At 39.6% G+C, this 17,227-nt stretch overlaps 1 protein-coding gene across 5 annotated transcripts in view; it reads left to right on the top strand.

Moving 5' to 3' along the window:
- DYTN (dystrotelin) overlaps nucleotides 1-17,227 on the top strand; it is an 86,246-nt gene that overhangs the window by 6,661 nt on the left and 62,358 nt on the right. For 3 of the 5 annotated variants that reach the window (XM_054069389.1, XM_054069388.1, XM_054069390.1), the window contains exons 4-13: nucleotides 375-463; nucleotides 1,138-1,209; nucleotides 2,008-2,171; nucleotides 3,069-3,180; nucleotides 5,778-5,920; nucleotides 7,600-7,768; nucleotides 9,465-9,535; nucleotides 11,580-11,739; nucleotides 12,986-13,451; nucleotides 14,015-14,159. In XM_054069389.1, the coding sequence (XP_053925364.1) occupies nucleotides 375-463; nucleotides 1,138-1,209; nucleotides 2,008-2,171; nucleotides 3,069-3,180; nucleotides 5,778-5,920; nucleotides 7,600-7,768; nucleotides 9,465-9,535; nucleotides 11,580-11,739; nucleotides 12,986-13,451; nucleotides 14,015-14,118 (1,550 nt within the window). In that variant the 3' untranslated portion in view covers nucleotides 14,119-14,159. Of the gene's footprint in view, nucleotides 1-374; nucleotides 464-1,137; nucleotides 1,210-2,007; nucleotides 2,172-3,068; nucleotides 3,181-5,777; nucleotides 5,921-7,599; nucleotides 7,769-9,464; nucleotides 9,536-11,579; nucleotides 11,740-12,985; nucleotides 13,452-14,014; nucleotides 14,237-17,227 lie in introns of those variants that run through there. The other 2 variants (XM_009559767.2, XM_054069387.1) reach the window with 1 other exon arrangement.

The following is a 17,227-nucleotide window of genomic DNA, read 5'->3' as shown; positions in this document are numbered from 1 at the left end:
ATTTTCTTCCAAAATACAGTTTGGAATTAACGATTCAAATTTGAATAGGGCATATCTTGTATAAACATATTTAAATATTTTTCTTACAGCCATGAAAATGAACTCATTATTTTCTTTATCCTTAGTTGTCTTAACTGCCAGGAGTAAGGAATTGCCATAATTTTCTTGCTTTCCTTCTTTTTCCTCTGCCTTTAGGAAGAAAGTATTGTTTACAGTAGTTGCTGAACGCATGTTAGACAGCAAATAAAGAGGAACTTTCTTGAGGGATTTATTTGGTAGGCTGTGATCATCATGTAGATACTTTGTGAAGAAGTAGACAGAAGACACTTCAGGCTTTGCCAGTATTCCAGTTTCTTTCCTCTGGTTGTTTTCAGCTTTCTTCCAGTTTTATGCTGTCTCTGATGGGAAGGTGGCTTTGATTACACGTAGTGCCCTGAGAAGCCTACTAACAGACTTAAATCAGGTAATGCTGCTGAAGTGCTGTTATGCAACAGATTCTGTAGGAGTTTCCTAATCTAGAATTAAAAATACATGGTTGGTACATTTTATGTTTGATCACATTATGGGATTGAAGCCAGTAGGGTACTCTGTGGACATGGGGAGCTACCCTGCAAAGTGGGTAAAATAATCAAATTCTGTATTTTTTCTCAGTCAGAGTAGCCCCTCCTGTAAGTGCCTCTGTGCATTCATTTTACCTGAGCATACAGGTCCTGGGAACAGTTGCATACCGCTGTTGCTAAAGCGACTCCAGACTTCATATATCTGTAGTCACTAGAATAGCAGAAACACGCCTTAGTATACAGGTATTTCCAGCTTAACTGATGCTGAAAATGGGATCTGAAAATGACCCCTGGGATGCAAACCCGGTGTCCTCCAGTATTCTAATATAGCAACATAATATATTGATCCCTTTCATTAAGTGAGCTGGAAGCAAAATCATTCTGATGTATACTGAACTATGAAATTGCATACTGATGGTTCGAATATGAACAGCTTTTCTTCAGCACAGTATGTAAAATGGGATTTCTATAGATGCTTCACCATCTGTGTGCTGTCACCATCGCAGCAGAGCATGATGGGAGCATCTGGGTTTTTTTTTTTTATTGAGGTGTGTCTGAGCCTTTCTTCTTGCCGCAGATCCCAGCCATCGTGGGAGAAGGCTGCACTCTGTCTTGTGTGGAAACTGCAACTCACAGCTGTTTCCATGGGGTAAGTGAAATTCTGGTTTTCTGAGAAATTGTTTTGAATGTTGCTGGCTGATTAAACTTGCAAGTGTATCACCTCCGGAGGAGGAAGGCCACAAAAATTATCAGGGGGCGGAAACACCTCTCCTATGAAGAAAGGTTGAGAAAGTTGGGGTTGTTGAGCCTGGAGAAGAGAAGGCTCTGGGGAGACCTTATTGTGGCCTTTCAATGCTTAAAGTGGGCTTCTAAGAAAGATGGGGACAAGCTTTTTAGCAGAGCCTGTTGTGATAGGACAAGGGGTAATGGCTTTAGACTAAAAGAAAGTAGATTATACCAGATGCAAGGAAGACATTTTTCACCATGAGGGTGGTAAAGTGCTGAACAGGTTGCCCAGAGAGGTAGTGGATGTCCCATCCCTGGAAACATTCAGGGTCAGATTGGATGGGGCTCTCAGCAACCTGGTCTGGTTGGCGTCCCTGCTCACTGCAGGGGGCGTGGGCTAGATGGCCTTTAATGGTCCCTTCCAACCCACTCCATTCTACGAGTCTATGATATATCACCCACCACTATCTACTTTTAAGTTGCAGGGCCGTTTGTCAATCTCACAGTACAGGAGAACTTATACTTTTAGAAAAGATGCTCGGTAAGATGCTACTGAAGACTCTTGCATTTATTCCAAATCCTTTGCAACTCAGTAAAATGTTTTATGAATGGAAAATCTGTGCTAGCAGAGTCCAATATCAAAGCTTTTATTATGAATTGTAGATGAGACACCAGTTCTTTTCAAGTGAATGTCTGAACTTGAGACTTGTATTTTTTCCAGGTTCTGAAGTCAGCAATTGTTGAAGAAAAATTCCTGTCTTGGCTGAGATCAGAGCCTGCTGTTCTCCTGTGGCTCCCTACATGTTACAGATTATCAGTCACAGAAGTGGTTTCTCACCAAGCTAGATGTAGAGTCTGCAAAATTTTCCCTATTACGGGCCTCAGGTGTGTCAGTAATTACTGCAGTCTATAACATCCACGTAAATAGTTCTTACCGTTATTTGCCTACCCTACAGGCTCTAACTGCTGTATTAAGCAACAAACTTCAGGCATAATATAGTTCAACAAACAAAATACAGAAAGAGAGAACCATCACAGGCTAGTGCTCATGCCTGCATCCTGTTTCGCTTTAGTTCACTAGCGTAGACATGACTAGGAGACTCGAAGTAAACTGTCAGTTCAGTGGTAAAGCAAATTAAACCCGTGAATCTCATTTCTTAGCTCTTTGTCCCATAATCAGGTGTAGTAATGGGCTAGTTAAGTTATCCACCTTAGCATCTTATTCATGTAAGTAATGATGTAAAATGGTCTAATGGTATAACACAATCTGTTAAATACTGACCAGGATGCTCAGAAAAGCATTATAGTGTTACTCTGTTCTCCCTAAAAATAGGTTTGCAGGTTTAGGTTTTTGCATTTTTAGTTTTTTGCAAAGTTGCAAATCCTACATCATGTGATATTACAATTTCTTGAGAGCAGCAGGTAGTCATAAGCTGGTGTGTAAGAAGCATGTGAAGATGTAACTGCACTCTCAAAAAACAGCATTCTCAAAAAATGGTACTAGAAGAACTGTTTCTTCCTTGGACTGAATATTGATGTAGCAAATAAATAATATCAAAATCATGTGTAGGTTCTGGAGAATAGTCCACTGTCATTGGAACAAAATAACTCCTGTATTCAGAGAATGCTGAGGACAGTCATTATTCAAACAAAGGTGCTTCTAACAGAGGTGCTTCTCTACATTTCAGAACTCAGGGATCTGAATTTCTCAGTAATCAAGCTCACTTACACCAAGTGCTTACTTGTGGGGAAGTAGCTTAATCCTTCTGCTTTCCCTCGCAGGTACCGCTGTCTGAAGTGCCTCAATTTTGACCTTTGCCAAGTCTGCTTTTTCACTGGTCGTCTCAGCAAACCACATAAGAGGTCACATCCTGTTGTGGAACACTGTGTACAGGTAGAGTCCTGTTGTACTGATTCATTCCCTGTTCAGGTTCTTCTTGTAGGCAAGTAGGCAGTAGACTCTTGAATTATGAAATTGTGTGTGTATTTGCCATAATGGCCATGACATATTAGTGTTATTAATCTGGGAACAATGAGTCAGGGAATGGAAAAAAGAGGGCTTCTAACTTTAGAAGGAGTGTTCTGTCCTCAAATAACTGAATAGAGCCATGAAATGTCATAGTGCAAGTCCTCTTCCCAAGGAGTTTTATGGCAAGTTTGCCATTTGCACATCATCCTTAAACCCGTAGAAAGGGTCCTCAGTGTGTCCCAGTGCTCCTTCCTCCCAATTCCAATGCAAACTTATTCAGAAATGAATTCAGCCTAAAGTTGTACCTGTATGAAGTTTCCTCTGTTCCAGAGATTCTCCATTTTGCTGTAAAACTTTTATATGCATTTGCCTCTTGTGATTTAGGGGCACAGTGCAAAGAGGCAGCGTGGGCCCAATGAAGCTCACCTACTTGGGCTCCATTACAGGGGCCACTTATGCTTTTATCACACTAGTGGTGAAGTTCAACACTGAATTTGTGTTTGGAAGATCATCTTCTCCTTTGCACAAGAGATTCCACATCTTGCACACAGCACCAGAGAGGGTTTTTTTTTTGTGTGGCTCTATATAATAGTATCATCTTCTCTTCCAGTAAATGAGTTGAAAAGTACCTATGAAAGTTTCCCTAGTAAGCTGTACTTCACTACCTCCTTCCTGAAATCCTGCACTTGACATGAAAGATATCTACATAGACATTGTCTGCACCAAAACTAGAGAATGTTAGTTAGACTGTTCCTACAGTCACCCTTAGTGTGAGAGAACATTAATCTGTAGCCACTTCATTCCTCTCTTTCTGAAAACCAAACCCCATTAGTAACACTGTGAGGAGCTATATCTGGATGTTCAATATCTGCATTAAAAATGTCAGATCGATGCTCATTCCTCCAAATATTTTTCCTCATAGTCCATCTGTGAAAAAGTAGGAGAATCAAATGGCAGCTGATCTCCTCATTCAGAGATTTCTTATAGAAATTAAAATCAGTGTGAATGAGGGGTGAATGGGAGTATGTGGATGTGGAAGCACCAGAAGGAAGGGCAGGAGGGATATAACAAGGTAGGAGACGGTGCAACCTAAATTAGCTGGTCAGCAAGATCCCAGCACTTCCATACACGCCTTTTCAGGACAACCAGATCAGGAAAACAAAAGGTAGCCTGAAACAAAGGACAGACTGCCATTTGAAGATCTCATCACAAGAGATGATGATGTGAAAGTAACCAACTAGACCTATACCTGTAAGATGCTCAAATGAGGAGACAGAAGATCACAATCACTGCCAGCTCCTGAAGGAACTAAAGAGGCGGTCTGAGAGGAACCCAGAAGGCTTAAGGAGAACTGGCATCTCTTGTCCTCCATGTCACCCTCCACCATCACGTCCATACCATGGGTATTCATACACTTTGGTGTGCGGATGCTGGAAAGACGACTCGGACACCTGTATTTTAGTGCTTGTGAGTGAGAGAATTTGAGTAAGTGGAATCAGTTTTGTCTTAAAATGAAGTCCCCTTCCTCTCCTATACTGTCTGACATTGAGCTTTCCCACATTGTTTTTGCAATATTGCAACTTGATCACTGAACTTAAGTTTCCTTATGAAGCCCTACTCTAACGCTGAACCTGTACATGTTTCATGGCCAAAATCTATACCAAAATTAAAAAGTTAAGCTACTTACTATGACAGATGCAATTTTTATATCCTTTGTGTGGGACAAAAAAGAACCAGTAGGTAAGCTACTTTTCCCATACCTTCCACTCTTAGCGAATGCTGTCCTTGGCTGGGTAAGTTTTCACATTGTCTTTATCAGGGAGTAGGCTGCAGAATGGGGATTGGAAATATCGACACTATTATTCCTTACCATGCTGACACCTTGTGGTAATGTTATTATCATTTTGAGAAATGACTAGGAGGTACCCTGTATGTATTTTCCTGTTAGGGGCTTACCCTGTGTTCTGCAGCAGTCACTTCCTGGGGTGGAATTGCTTCATGTCATTATTTAAAACAGCTACTGAGCTTAATTGTTGTACCTGAGCCTAACACTACTGTGACAAATGGAAGTGTGGTTTTTATGGTATTGTATGAGAGGCGGACATGAAGCACAAAAGGCTGCATCTATTAACACTTCATACAAACTGTTATCAAAGTACTTCTTCCCATTGATCAAGAGGGAACTTAGATACTAGTCATGTAGAATTATTGTTCTAACTGTGAGCTTAATCATTGTAACTGCCACAATCCTGCGTAAGGCATTTTCCAGGCTGCCTGAATTTGGCCCAGGCAGAGTATTTTGCCCACCTAACAGAACTGGAGCCACTCTTGCCAGTGGCACTTCATCATCATCCACCTCAACTCCCTTTCTAGGGTTCAGACAGCAGACATGAGCCTCTTCAGTTGTTGAACAGGTGGACCTTTGCTTTCTCATGTCTTGCCTTTGCCTTGGACTGTGTCTACTTCTGGGCAGCATCTGTTTGAAAACTCACTCCCATCTTTATTATCCCTCATTCCAATAGATGTCAGCAAAAGTGAATGCAAAGCACTTTCTCCGCACCATCAGGAACAACCTGTTTCCAGAGCGCTGCAGAAGAAAGGAGGCTCAGAGAAGGAGGGCTCTGGAGATAGTGGAGAGGCACTCCCCTATTCACAAAAAGATATTGTGAGTTTCTGTTTCTGATGAGTTTATAATCTCTGAACAATGTGTTAGGCTGTGGGATATTGCTTGATTGTGTCCTTTGAGTAGGTGGCTTTTGTTGTGACAGACACTATGTCATGATTTTTCCATTAAGAAGGGAAAGCATAAATGGGAATTTATTGCACATTGTTCTGTAGCTTAATCCTGGTTACGATGCTGACAACCCAATGACCAGTTCTCTTATAAAATATAACATGCTTGCGCCTTCCTTCCCTCCTTCCTTATGTCACGTCTTTCTCTCTGTGCCATTTCTTATGCTCAGTCTAAGGTCAAGCATTGCAAATATTTAGTACCTGCCACAATTCTATGGCTATTTAATCACCTCCTTTGTGACAAATTCATTGGACATTATCCATGAATACTTTCCACATGTAATCCACATTTGTTCACTGTCATTCTACTCAATTTCCACTGAACTGCAGGTCTGTGGGATTACTCACAGTAGTATCTGATCTCACTGTTCCATTTCTTTCAGATCAGTTCTGGTTTTGTGCTTTTAGTTATGTGTAAATTCATTATTGTATTTCCACTGATCACAGTGGTAAATAATGAGCATTGGAGGTGATGTTGTGATTTCCGCTATAGTTCTTCCTTTCTTGCTCTGATATTTTGGTTGATATTTATATGTACAAACTGAAGGGGATTATTATACAGGATAAACTCTACAAACATAAGAAAAGTGAGATTCCTTCCTAACTGTATAAAGACCTAGTCATCTCTTGCATCTCCCATATGTTCTCCAAATGAGGATTCAGTGAGACTGAAACAGGGAAAAAATGGTCACTCCTCCCTAAAAGAATTAAGTTCATCCTTGCATAAAGGAGGAGAAAAATCTGTTTATAAAACTTGATTGTGCTTGTAAGTCCACCATTATGGTTGGACTCAATGATCCAGTGGGTCCTTTCCAACCTGGTGATTCTATGATTCTATGATTCTGTGATTCTAAGTACATTGCTAAAAGAAACTATTTTTTTCTGTACAGTAAGATCAATGGATGATAGTTACTGTGAAACTCACAGACAATACTATTTCAGTGCTTTTCTTTAAGAATGTGGTGAAATGCAAAACATTTTCCATTGCTAATATTTTCCCACTTGTATTCAGCAACAAAAAATGTTTCTTCCGTTTGAAGGCCACTTAATCCTTCTGTGAACAATCAATATTTCTCTGTGATTTTGTGGGATTTTGCTTATCTAATGCATGTGTAGCAGTGAGAGAAAGAAGAATTTGGGGTTGCTGTTAAAGGTGTCACTGTGGGACTGATAGATATCTGGGCTTTTTCTAGCATAGAATGGGCTGAATGCCAGGATATCTGGCCCTTTGCTATATTTTTGTTGTTGAATTTCTGAATATATTTAGCTCTTGGCTAAAGGAAGCAAAAAAGAGAAACAGCAAATTGCACTGATAATATAATAAATGGCTGTAAAGGAGAACCTGTTGATGAGATTCCATTAAAAGAGTGGAATTCGTTTTCAGGAATTTCATTCTTTCAGCCAAAATATACCAACAGGCATAGCTAAACCATAATTCTTGCTTAGTCACAGCTGTCTGTCTACTTACAGTGCATTAGTTTTATTGATCTTTCTGGGTACCCTATAGGGCTTGATCCTTTCTCTACTCATTATATTTCTGTTGGTATACAGTCCCCCTGTAGAAGTCAGTGCTTCACCTCTACCTGGCCCTGAAAACTTATCTTTCCCAGTGGACAGACCTGTCCTGGAGTCATCCAAGTTCATATCTGAAAACAGAACTGTGATGCAGAAGAGAGAGAATAATAGCGAGACACCAGAGCAAGGCAAGACTAAAGCTCAGGTGAGCAAAACACAAAGCTGTAATAGTGATTAAGCTGTGAAGACAACCTACCAAGTTAACTATCTAATTGCCTTTTAATTACCAATGAGAAAGACATTTAATGAGCAGCTTCACCTTTCTGTTAATTTCTCACTTATGGAAAAAAATGTGGAATCTGAAAAATTAGCGAAGCTTGAATTTGATACCCTCCCAAGATTAGTTACTGACTCCTTGATTTCCATGACCTTCAGAAGCATTTGTAAGACTATATGCCCTGTTACTACCCCTCTGCTTCCCCCAAGTTGTCTTAGAGTAGCACATTAAAGACTAGCTAAGACTGGCGTTCTCCCTATTCTGACAGTAAAATATGCCATCATGTCCTCCTACTGCAAGCAAATGTCAAGAAAGGATGTCTTAATTCTTATTAGGCTCAGGCCACTTTTGTCACCATGGCAATAGCAAGAGGACAGAATGGGATAAACCCAGAGTAGTGTCCGCTCCAACTAAAATAGCTCATGAATAAAAGCTCTCCAGTAATCCATTTCCAGGTTCCCTGCCTAGAAACAATGCTAGAGGAGTGGGCAGGACAGTGTAGATAAAAATAAGTACATAGCAGTTTTTTCTTTCTATATTTATTTGAGAGGTTGGTATCTCTGCACATACTCAGAATACAGGGAACACTCGATTGTGTTCAAACCAGTCTGTGTCATCCACTCATCTTGTTCTTTCCAGAGCCAAGGGCGCAGTAACTGAGAAATAGCCTGTGCACGTCAGGTCACTCCTTTGGCTGCTACTCCTGTGCTGCCCTTTGGAAGACCTGCCACTCAGGACTCTGCTGCCCAGCTCAAGGCATAGTCCCAGCCAGCACATATCCATAGGAGGAGTTATCGGGAGACATTGCTGAAGCATATAATTTTGATGGCTGGCATTTATCATTTTAGAAGACAGTGAGACAGGACTTGCATCCCTGTACTGGGAGTCTGTCACATACTTTGCTCTCTTGTTCATTTTTCTCTCTGGGCTGAGAATCCTTTTTGAGCAGTTTTATACTGTTTTCCAATACCTTATTGAGCAGATGATTTCAATGTTGCTTAAAAAGATGCAGACTGTGAGTCCAATGATAGCTTTTAGTGGAATCCATGAGCTTGGAGGTCTTGGGGACCCAGATTATAATTTCCTGGCAGCCCTGATTTCAGTGTAGATCATACCGTGCCTCTAAAGAAGCTACCTGGAAATTGTTTGTTTCCCTGACTTCTGGGCTACTGTCCCCTGCATGGCTCAGGGACTGCTACTTCCATCCAAAGACCAGAGTTTCTCTTCTCTCTTCCACACCCAGTCTGTCTCCCTCCATCTCCTTGTCCCAGAGCAGTTGTGTGATTTGGGAGAAACTGTTAGTAAATCAGAATATTCCATTTTGCAGAAATTCCAGGGAGTGAGGATTTTGATCTAATTTAAAACTACATGCACTTAGAATTTGTCATAGGACAAAGAATTTGTTCTACAGAGCAAATTTTCCAGTGCATTCTAATAGCCATTAGAAATACTTTAATCCATCGGTTGATTGCAATCAGTTAAATAATAAACCTAGTAAATCGGTAAAACAGACCAAATACCAAATACACCATGCCCTCTTATACCAAAATTTGTATAGAAAATGAAATGCTATTGCTGATAAAGTTATGAATAGATACTTTTCTCTTTTTTTTTTTTATTATAGGCAATAGCCTCTTTTGAAGCAGATGTGTTAAAAATGCACAAATCCATCAAAAGCATTCACAGTGAGACCAGGTAAGTAAATGCAGTAGTACAATGACTGACGACTGCTGGGCAATGCTGCTCCAGTGAAGACCTAGAAGACAAATGATTTTCCCATGCTTTAGAAATTTTGAGATTAAAAAAAAAAAAATCCTATCAACTAGGGGTGAATGGTAAAAATTCAGCAATAAAAATTGTAAATGGAAATCACTGGAAAAACAATTTCTGGCAAAGTGAAACATTTTGGTTTGCTTTCGTCAGCATTTCTGCAATTTTTAGTTTACATTTCTAGAAGTCATTTTAAGGGAAAAAATTCACATAAAATTAGCATAATTTTTCAAATTTTTCTTTGAATAAGGTTTAATCAAAACAAATTTCATAATTCTTTCTAAAAAATGCTGTAAGTCAAATAGAGGCTACAGGTTTAATAGAGTACCTATTGGTAAAAATTCCATGACTTAGGCTATCACAGGGTCCCTTCTGATATTCAAACCTTTGACACAATAAAAAATTAATTCCTAAACTATAAATTTATTGGGGTGGATTGTTTGTTGCGGAGGGGTGGTGTATGGGAAATTATGCTTACCTTTTTCTTTCACTTTTGCTTTCCTCTTCTTCCTCGTTGGAATTATATATCAATGTGCTGTAGATACAATCATGTTTGTGACCACTGAAATCAATGGAATTACAGCAAAGTGTAGAATTTGATCCTGAATCTACTCTTTTTATTTCCTTCAGTATATTCAGTTCCCTCTGTTCCTGTTTTGTTTCATTCTGATAAGTCAATGTACAATTGCTACTCCAAATTCACACAAGGGCGCTCCAAGACTAGAGCAAAGCAATTGCAGTGTCATTGTAAGTCTGCGTCCTTATCTCGCTCAATGTTCTCACGGGGGAAAATAAAGAGATAGGGCAAAGATCTTCAGCTTTCCTTCAGATCGTAATAGTCGATAGATATCTGGGAAGCCCGGTCCTGAAGTACTGCACCACTTTCTGACCCAGACCTTATCATATAACTGGGTGAATGAATCTTACTACTCATGGGAAGCTCTTTGTTCTTATTTGTGGACCGACTTCCAGCATTGATGTGCCTGTTCACAGAACCAGGCTCTGAGTTAGTTGAAGGGTGTCAGCGTTTTACAGTAAAGGCTGATTAAATGCTCTTATAAGGGACCACTGTAATATTAATTTTAATTTTAAATTATCTGACTCACTGTCCCATTCAGACAAAACTTGCACAACTCCAGTGAAACTGATGGGGCTCTCACCTCAGATCCAATGCATACCCCAAGGAAAGTGAATCAGATAAACTTCTGGATTTAACTAGGCAAGGGAGATAACTATTTCAGCTGTGTGGAATTAAGCAGTTATATTCGTTACTGTAGTGTTAACAAACTCTTCTGTCTGTCTCCACCTCAGCTGTAGTGAAGACAGATCTGTATCTCTACCCTGACTTCTTAGAGAAATGCCAACAGAGATGTGGGTGGTTGTTTTGTCACACTGTGCTCTGAGTAGGTAATTCTGTATCTCTGGTGTGTGCAGGAGGGTGATGCCTCTCTGCAAAAATCAGAATATCTTTTCAAGGACAAGTGGCCTGTGCAGAAAGTATTGCTATCACCAAACAAGCTGCAGAGTATACCAGGAGCAAGAAAGAACTCAGTTCAAGGGGTAGGAGGTGCTTTTACCCCTTTGTTGCCCAGGGGAAAACGTTGGGAATTTTTGCTGGTCAGGGAGTTGCCATAAGTACTTCTCTTCTAGACAGAGGAACTGCCGTAACATCTCTCCTGTTGCAGCCACCTTTGTGGGAAAGGCAGAACCCCAAGATGCAAGATTCAGCCCAGGCCACAGTTCCTCTCAGCTCACATCTTTCCTCATCTAGAATACTCCTTTTCTTGCTAATTCCATGGATACAGCCCAGTTTCTGAAATACTGGCCTCTAACCCCACAGCTGACAAAATATTCCTTAACTGACGAAGAGAAAAAAAGTTTGTGCCTCAGTGTTTGCTCTTTTCCATGACTGCATGTGTTTGTGTGTATGTGATGTAGCAATATTCCCACCCTCCTGTATCGCTGGCAGGTACATGAAGAAGCAGTTTAACAAATGGAAGGACAAAATGCAATTTCTTCACGACTGCCAGGAAGACAAAAACTACAAAATAGAGGCAAAGCTCCAAAGCCTGAGAACAAGCCATGAAAACCTGCAGATGAAGCTGCAGCAAATGCAGCAAGAAGTAATGGTACAGTGATAAATATATACCAAGAATCTTCGCAGCTGTGGGCAATTACTGAACACTAACTACACCTTTTCCAGCAGACTGGTACCCTTTTACTAGTTCACACGCATTCTGTTTGTCTGCTCAGTCATCTTTGGCTCTTGTCTTCAGAGAAAGCAGACAGGGTCTTTGCATTTTCTTGTCATTCTGTATATATTTAGCACCTAGCACAGATACTCATGTCTGGGATAACAGATACTGCTGCAATGAAGATAATGAGAAGGTATTCCAATAAGAGTGAGAAAATAGTCTCCAACAGAAGTGTTAGATACCTCATTGTTGTCTTTTCTCTAGGGAAGAATCCCATGTTGGCATTGCATAAATAATAAATAATAATAATAAAATACTCTTTTGTAATTCCTAATTGCTGTCTTGTACTGGAATGCAATACAGACCTCTTACAGAAAACATTTTATTTCTTTTCAATTGTATTGACTCTTGTTCATTTTAAGAATCTCTGAGGTTCTAAAAAGGCCCTTATTTCACAGGAATGCATACATATTTGCCACCTGTAGCATTTTCTGCGGTGCTGTTTTTAGAGTGTTCTTCAGGGATCTGCAGCACACAATTGGTCAGCTTTATATCACTTGCACACAGAGTTCCATATGACCTGGCATGTCATAGCTGTGTGTACGCTGCGACACTGGCCTGTCGCACCACGCGGGACTGGCTGCAAACCCAGCGTCCAGTACATGCACAGCCAGCTCAGTGCACCCCAGTTACATCAGACTCAGCATTCATGCAGTGGATGATATTTGCCATCATAGTGCTGTCTAGGATGCTTCAAGCACAATTGTGGCACTGACAATCGACCTAGCTTTGGAATTTCAAATGTTAAAAGGTTTGAGTTGTTTAATATGCGTTTAATATCACATATATTTTTCTCTTAGTTTAATTCTTCTAGAAGAAACATGCAAATTTACTCTTGCAACATTATTATTCCAGCTTCTCAATGGCATTAAAGAATGTAATGTCTTCAGACCGGAATTGTGAAAAGAACGACCAGATGGGTTTGTTCAAACTTAAACAAATATTTTTATTTTATTGCAGGAAAATATTTTCTTTGTGATAAGGATAGGTTTAGTTCACTAGAAATTTTAAAAATTTATTATTATGACACAGAATTATTTTCCTACCTATTTTAGTACTACAAGCAACCCAAAATATCAATTCTTTTCACAGTATAGTTTCTGTCTTTTGTCTCTTGTAGACCATGTTACAGTCACCAGAACATCCTTTTGAACAATGTCAGAATATGATGCCAAAAAATCCACATGTGCCACTGGAAAGGAGAATGGAGAGTGGATTAAATCTTGCCCACATAAGGCCTGCTTCCAGAAGGCGTGAAGACTGGAAATCTTTGAATCCCCCCAACTCAGCAGCTAGAATGCAGTTGCTACAGCCACCTGAGGTTCCCAATGCAGCGGACTTTTTGTTTGCAGAAGACCCATTGGAGTCTGACAGACCTTTTATGGAACAGAATAAAAAGGCAAAAGAAAATCAAACATATCTGCCTGAATTGACAGAAAACTTCCCCAGGGGCATCACGAGGAATACTGTTCTTGCTCCCACTGCCGTGCAGATGCCACTTGATGAGAAGGCATTCAGTGAGGAAGTGGAACTGCAGCAGTTGGTTATGAAACTGCAAGATGCATTGTCTCTGCAGGCCCAGCCAGGTATAAGTTCTCCCTGTTATCTTGACACTGTCTTCTCACCTTCGTACGGTTTATTCTAATAATATTGTTCATAATCACTTAACCCTGAGAGGAAACTCAGAGTCTTGCCTTTGCCCTCCTAGAAGTACTGCAGCTCTATACTGTAAGGTAGAATGTGTTCCTGTAAGGTGGAATATAGCCCATAACACTGGACTAATTTGAAACAGGATGACTCTAAGCACATAAGAGGAAATCAGCCTCAGGAGTCAATTAAGAAGCGAACTTATACTGGTGAGGGCACTGGAGGTCCTCTCTGTTGGCAGTGGCAGTGTAACTATGACTCTAGTCCCTTGCAGACTTCCAGCAGTGCAAAATCCCTTTGTAATCAGTGGTCTGACGCAGCAGAGTTTTGTTCAACACTCAGGATTCCTCACTTTTGGTAATGAGGATGTAATAAGAAAAATAACAGAAGAAGCTGCTGTTTCTATGGAATTATCTTAAATTAGAGATTTGTAAAGAGTTTTTCAGGGCTCTGGCAGTATCCCGATAACTCTGAAAGACTTAAAATCTGTTCTACTTTTCAGCTCAACAGTCTGCTTTGCAGCAGGAGTTCATCTTTACAGCTGAACATGTCTGCAGATCTTTTTCTGACTTCATCAACCAAGTAACTTCACCAGCTTGCAAATGATGGAAACTACTATTCACCTTACAGCTTCAGAACTATTGAAGGTAATTGATGCCATGTCGGACTTTTTTAAAGTGTCTCTGATATTGCATAACAACAACCCAGCATAACAGATTTCTGCATTTACCAGGAACCATAAATAGTGTTAGAGAACAATGTTCCTTTTCTGCTAGTGGTTTCTAGCTCCTGTGCAGTATATGTTGGCCCACCTGACAAGAATGAGTACATCTTCATTAATGTTACACTGGCTTTCACAACTGTGAAACTGGTTTTTTTGTATGAGAGTTGGCTTGAGTCAACTGGTTTCAATGGTGTATTTTCTGTCACATCATTGTTTGTTAGATTGAAGGAAGGAGTAAGTTCCTAACTGTCAGACTGCTCGTTGCTTTATATTTACATATGCGTATTTTTCTAAACTACTGAATTCATATTTAAAGGAAAAAAATGCTTTAAAGATTTGAAGGAGTTTGCTTTAGAAGAGCCTTTCCATTATTGACTAACTTTTCTATTAATATAGAACAGTTCATAAGAATGTAACGTTTTGTATGGAATTATTAATAAGAATGTAATTTTACCTGCAGCATCTAAAATGTGATAAAAGTAATTTCTTCCTTGGTTACTAGTACTTTGTATTTGATGGAATATATCTAAAACTTCCAGAGTATTAAAACCACTTATCAAGCCTGTACAGACACATACAGGCATACACATGCATGTAAGTAAACATATAAGCTGCATTGAAACTTGATGGCTGTAGGCAATTTGCTGTAGGTAGCAGGCTGTACTTGCTGAAGTTGATTACAAAGCATCGATTAGGCAGAATCAGGGAAGCAGGCTGGGATGTGAGGAGAAAGGAAGGTAGCATACAAAAGAAATATTGTATATTGCTTTGATCCATTCGTTCTACAGTCTACCTTCGTTTCTTATAACCATGGGTCAGTGAAAGCCTTAGAAAGAATTAAGATTGTTCTTAGGAGAAAAACAATAGATGCTCACAGCTTTCCTTCCATTTCTTCTTTGCTAGAGTTTCTTAAAGGAGTGCAACTCGGTGACATACATTGGGATAATCTCTGATGGTAGTATCATCAAATGCATATTGTTTTAGTGACAGCAGGTCGAAAGTTGAGATAATGGGTTAAAATGCAGCAAGTTAATGATTTGCATGTTATTGTGAGATGTAGCACTTCTTTGGATTGTTAACTATTTGATAAGTGAAATATGAACTAATGGCCGATTTACTAAATGTGATTTGTCAGCAGTGCAAATGATTGCCTGTTTCTCTCTCTCTTTAGCTATTGATATGCTATGGTCAAGCTTATTCCCTGGAATTGCGCTGTATTGCTTGTTGATAACAGCAAAAGGAAAACATTTTTTTGTTGGTAAAGCACAGAAGTATTTTTAAGATCTGAGAAATGGAAATGATTCAGTACCACTTCAGAGAGAAAAATTATAGATTCAGCAACTTACTATCACTGTCCTGCAAGAGGTACATAAAAAATAGGGAACAAATATGTGCATTTGGGCTAAAAAAAATTTATGATTTAAGAAAATTTGCATACTTTTAAGGATTTTAGTTGAAACACTGAATCTATACCAGCTTTCCAAGAGAGAAAGTACTAGTTTTTACAGGAATATTGAGTTTTGTGTGATTAATAAAAAAAAAGTTTGGTTTGGGTGAAAGCAAAATATTTTAGGAAGCTTTGGGAGAAAGTCAGGTATATTACACATTCTGAAGCTTTGTTTCATGTGTAATCGAGGCTGATGTGATTGAAAAGGTCGGTGAAAAGCATAGGGCTAAAGAAAAGCTGCTCAGCAGAACACTTAATTTTCCACATACATTTTCTAGTATTTTTCAGAACGAATTATAATTATCAACATAAAAGGACTGTCTCTCATTAAAATGGCTAGAAATTTTGTTTTCTGTGGGTAGCACCTCAACCACCTTCTTGAAAGACCTTACACTCTGGTAGTGTTGATAATTATAATTATCAACATAAAAGGACTGTCTCTGTCATTAAAATGGCTAGAAATTTTGTTTTCTGTTGGTAGTACTTCAACCTCCTTCTCGAAAGACCTTACACTCTGGTAGTGATAGTAATGAACATTCCTGGTCCTTTATGCTAGTTTTACTCACAGAAGCCCTTCATTACACATGCTGCAAACACGCAAGAATTACAGCAAATAGTAGTGGTATGCAACTGGAAGCTAAGGAGCAGTTTGTTTCCAGCAAAGGAAGGGTGTAGAGAGGGAAAAGTAAAGAAACTAACTAAGGGAGGAGGACCCCAGAAATCAAATAGCGATGAGGTCACTAGAAAGTGGATACACATATATTATTACACCAACAGAATATAGTTGGAGACAGAAGCTTAGTATTGCTTTTACAATATGCCAAGAGACACAAACAACAATCCAAGGAATGTAACTATTGATTATAGGAAGATATCCATCAGCTCCTGATGAAGCTTTAAATCTCCTTGAGAGTCAGCGCACCCTGATTAAAATTGGTTTGAAACAGTGACAGCCAACCAATGCTGGTTTGGTCCAATGTAACGCGGAACAGGTCTGGAGCACAAACTTTGCCAATAGATATTCCTGAGCCACCATGGACTCTTACTTTATGGCAGTGTGTAAGGACTCAAAGAACTGTTTTCCCATGCTAATAAGCAGTTGTTTAGCTGCTGGGTCCCTATAAGATGAAATAAAAAAATCCCAAGGCCTTTATTTTATTGTTAAACAGTTCAGCTGATAGTTAAGCAACGTCAGTCAGACGTGTTCATCCCATCCTTCTTGTGACATGCTCAAACGGAAAAACAGTAAGCCAGGAACAGTATTTGCAAAAAAACAATCTTAGCTCACCCCAAAATCTGCCATGAATTTTACAGGGCAGAGTGGTAGGAGGTGATATCCTGTCTTTAACATCAGGAACCCTCTTTGGAATTATTCCCGTACAGCAAATCTGCTTGCATCTCATACTCGCAGCACTCGTTTTTTGTTAATGCAGCCACCCTAGAAGATCCCAATGTATAGCGAACAAATCAATAGCAAATATTGGCATCATCTGATTGCATTTTCCTGTGAATTGTTCCGACCTGGATAAAAGCAAGTAAGACCT

Source organism: Cuculus canorus, chromosome 6 (assembly GCF_017976375.1).
Source record: "Cuculus canorus isolate bCucCan1 chromosome 6, bCucCan1.pri, whole genome shotgun sequence".
Taxonomy (NCBI): domain Eukaryota; kingdom Metazoa; phylum Chordata; class Aves; order Cuculiformes; family Cuculidae; genus Cuculus; species Cuculus canorus.
The sequence above is the reverse complement of the archived record's forward strand: the minus strand, read 5'-3'. Positions and strand labels throughout refer to the sequence as shown.